This window comes from Berghia stephanieae, chromosome 2, assembly GCF_034508935.2.
Source record: "Berghia stephanieae isolate SIO BIC M18660-M18661 chromosome 2, UCSD_Bste_1.3, whole genome shotgun sequence".
NCBI lineage: Eukaryota > Metazoa > Mollusca > Gastropoda > Nudibranchia > Aeolidiidae > Berghia > Berghia stephanieae.
In genome coordinates this window covers 113,192,903-113,195,402 of record NC_088361.1, presented here as the reverse complement: position 1 = coordinate 113,195,402, position 2,500 = coordinate 113,192,903, and the positions used below count along the sequence as shown (strand labels likewise).

At 36.6% G+C, this 2,500-nt stretch overlaps 1 protein-coding gene across 1 annotated transcript in view; it reads right to left on the bottom strand.

The window, feature by feature from the left end:
- Nucleotides 1–2,500, bottom strand: part of LOC144966284 (uncharacterized) — a 32,312-nt gene that overhangs the window by 2,369 nt on the left and 27,443 nt on the right. Inside the window, exon 4 of the mRNA XM_078902502.1 lies at nucleotides 1–465. This exon is cut by the window's left edge and continues 362 nt beyond it. Coding sequence (XP_078758628.1) covers nucleotides 1–465 — 465 coding nt within the window. The remainder of the gene's footprint in view (nucleotides 466–2,500) is intronic.

Sequence of the window (2,500 nt, the reverse complement as noted above, 5' to 3'; positions counted from 1 at the left end):
ACGATGATTGTACACAAGACTGAGGTCTTACCCTTAGTCCAGAGGAATTTGTGTTCCGATTACTTCGTTTTAAAGCTGCTTCGTTCTTTTTCTCGTCAGTCCATATTCTAGATAACAGTTTGTCATCATCATAAATGAGTTGTACTCGTTTGTTGACACTGGGATTTATTCTGGGGCTATTTGTTGCTGTACTGCACAGAGAGTCAATTTCCCCTTTGTTACTGGGATCACCGACAGTGGCAAGTATATCTCGTAGAAGAGCACTTTTTCTGAATAAACTATGACGGCCTATATTGTCAGAATCTGATAAGAGTGTGCGTGGTTGTATTTTATCATTTGAATCGTCTTTGACATCGATTATCGTATTTTCATTGCAGTCTGTTCGTGGTGTTTTATCTATATGTCGGTGTTTGTGATAGGAGTTGAGAGCCTTCATCATTATATCTCGATGCTCCAGATCAATATCTGTATATGAAATGTGATGAAACGTATTGCATATTGTATCAATAAGATATTGCACAAAATATTATTTCATTGTGGTATTAAGACCTCATTCGCAATGACTAATCGGAAATCAATTGATATAGAGAAAACCATGGTGATTTAGTTACTCCCATAACTCGTAAGGAATACTGAAAATATTATATGAGGCATTAAAAAGGAATAATCTCCCCCCCCCCCCAAATAAAAAAAATCACACACTAAAGCAATACAAAACAAGTCAACAAGATCAGCAACACAAGGCATACGTTGACTTGCATGTTTTTATGGAGTTTTCTTTCCTTCACCAGGCGACAATTGCTTCTCCTGTCGCTGGTATTAAAACCCTAAAATGTCAATTCAATGGGGTTTTTTCTCTCTGTCACTAGATACCTCATCCCATTCACTTTAGATAATTGCCTTAAGCCAATTTTATCTAGATACTACTCGCTCATCTTACTTTTCGGATCATTGCGAGTTTTGGGGACAATGCAAGCCAAATATCAAACTTGATTGAAAATCATTACTGTGACTAGAATGTGTAGATCACACCAATTCCACCCCCCGCATCTCATAATAAAGAGTGGATTAAAAAACACACTAAAACTGAAATAAAAAAAAGAAGAACAATATATTTATACTTGATCTACGATATGATTTGCAAATGAAGCCTCAATACTTTATTCATAGTCAGGTAATACTTTCTCTCTACAATGTTCCATTACTCACCTCTTTTGTACCAAGAATCGATACTGTTCACACACACACACCCTTCTTATACGCCCGAACACACCAGGCACCAACACGTTTGGTCTCTACGAGTATAACATTATATTCCAACACGCTCCAACAGCAACACAGGAAAGAATTTGATTTAAATATTGGTTTTATGTCATTTTTTTCTCTCTCTCTTTTGTGTCCTCTAATAATTGCAACAAGATGGAAAGCGAGAAAGTTTTTCGACAACAATGAAACTGATTTCGTTTCAAAATGGCACCAATCCACAATATAAATGACTCGCTATAACTCACGTTGATACAAGACGTGTCTAATCTTGAATGTGTGAAGGGATGTCACGCTCAATTCAATCGTTTGTCATTTTGAACAATTCAATACTAACGTACCGAAGACGGGATGGTAAATGTGTTATATCAATTCTAATCGTGTTAAAACAGGATTAAATTCACATCACAGAATGTAATATTATAACATTTCACACGCCGTGCGTAAGCAAGGACTGAATTGAAACAGATTCAGAGCGAGCACTGGACGAGTGGGTAGAAACACTCACGCTTATACACACACACTCACACACACGCGCCCACCGCACACACACATATAACCATACACACACAGGCAAACAAACACACACGCGCGCGCACTGGTGCCAATGATATCGATTTAAGCCATGACACAAAAAATGAAGGATTCTGCTTGATGGTCCGGATACACAGGAGAGTAACTAGAGTAATATAACCATGAAGGGAGAGATGGGGTTCCATAGTTGAAATGGTTCCCATCAATACTACTGTCAACACCATCTCCCCACATATTATGATCCATTCCCCTATAAGATTGTTTAACATATATGCCTTATGCTATATTGTCTTCACCTATTATGTTATGTTTAAAAATAGTTTTACTCTTTCTCTCACTCTCTCTTTCGATCTCTCTCTTTTATCTCTCCCCCCCCCCCCACTCTCTCTCTCGCTTTGACACACACACACACACGCACACACACACACACACACACACACACACACACTCACACACGTACAACACCTTATCTTTCAATATTTTGCACATGCCCTCCCCCAATTTAGGACGTTTGTTGCCACAGTGTTTAAACAGAGGATATGAAAGCGCCTTAGAGCACGAATTCATGGAATTATTATTATTATTACTATTGTTATTATTATTATTATTATTATTATTATTATTATTATTATTATTATTATTATTATTATTATTATTATTATTATTATTATATATTTATTTATTTACTTATTCTATTTCTTAT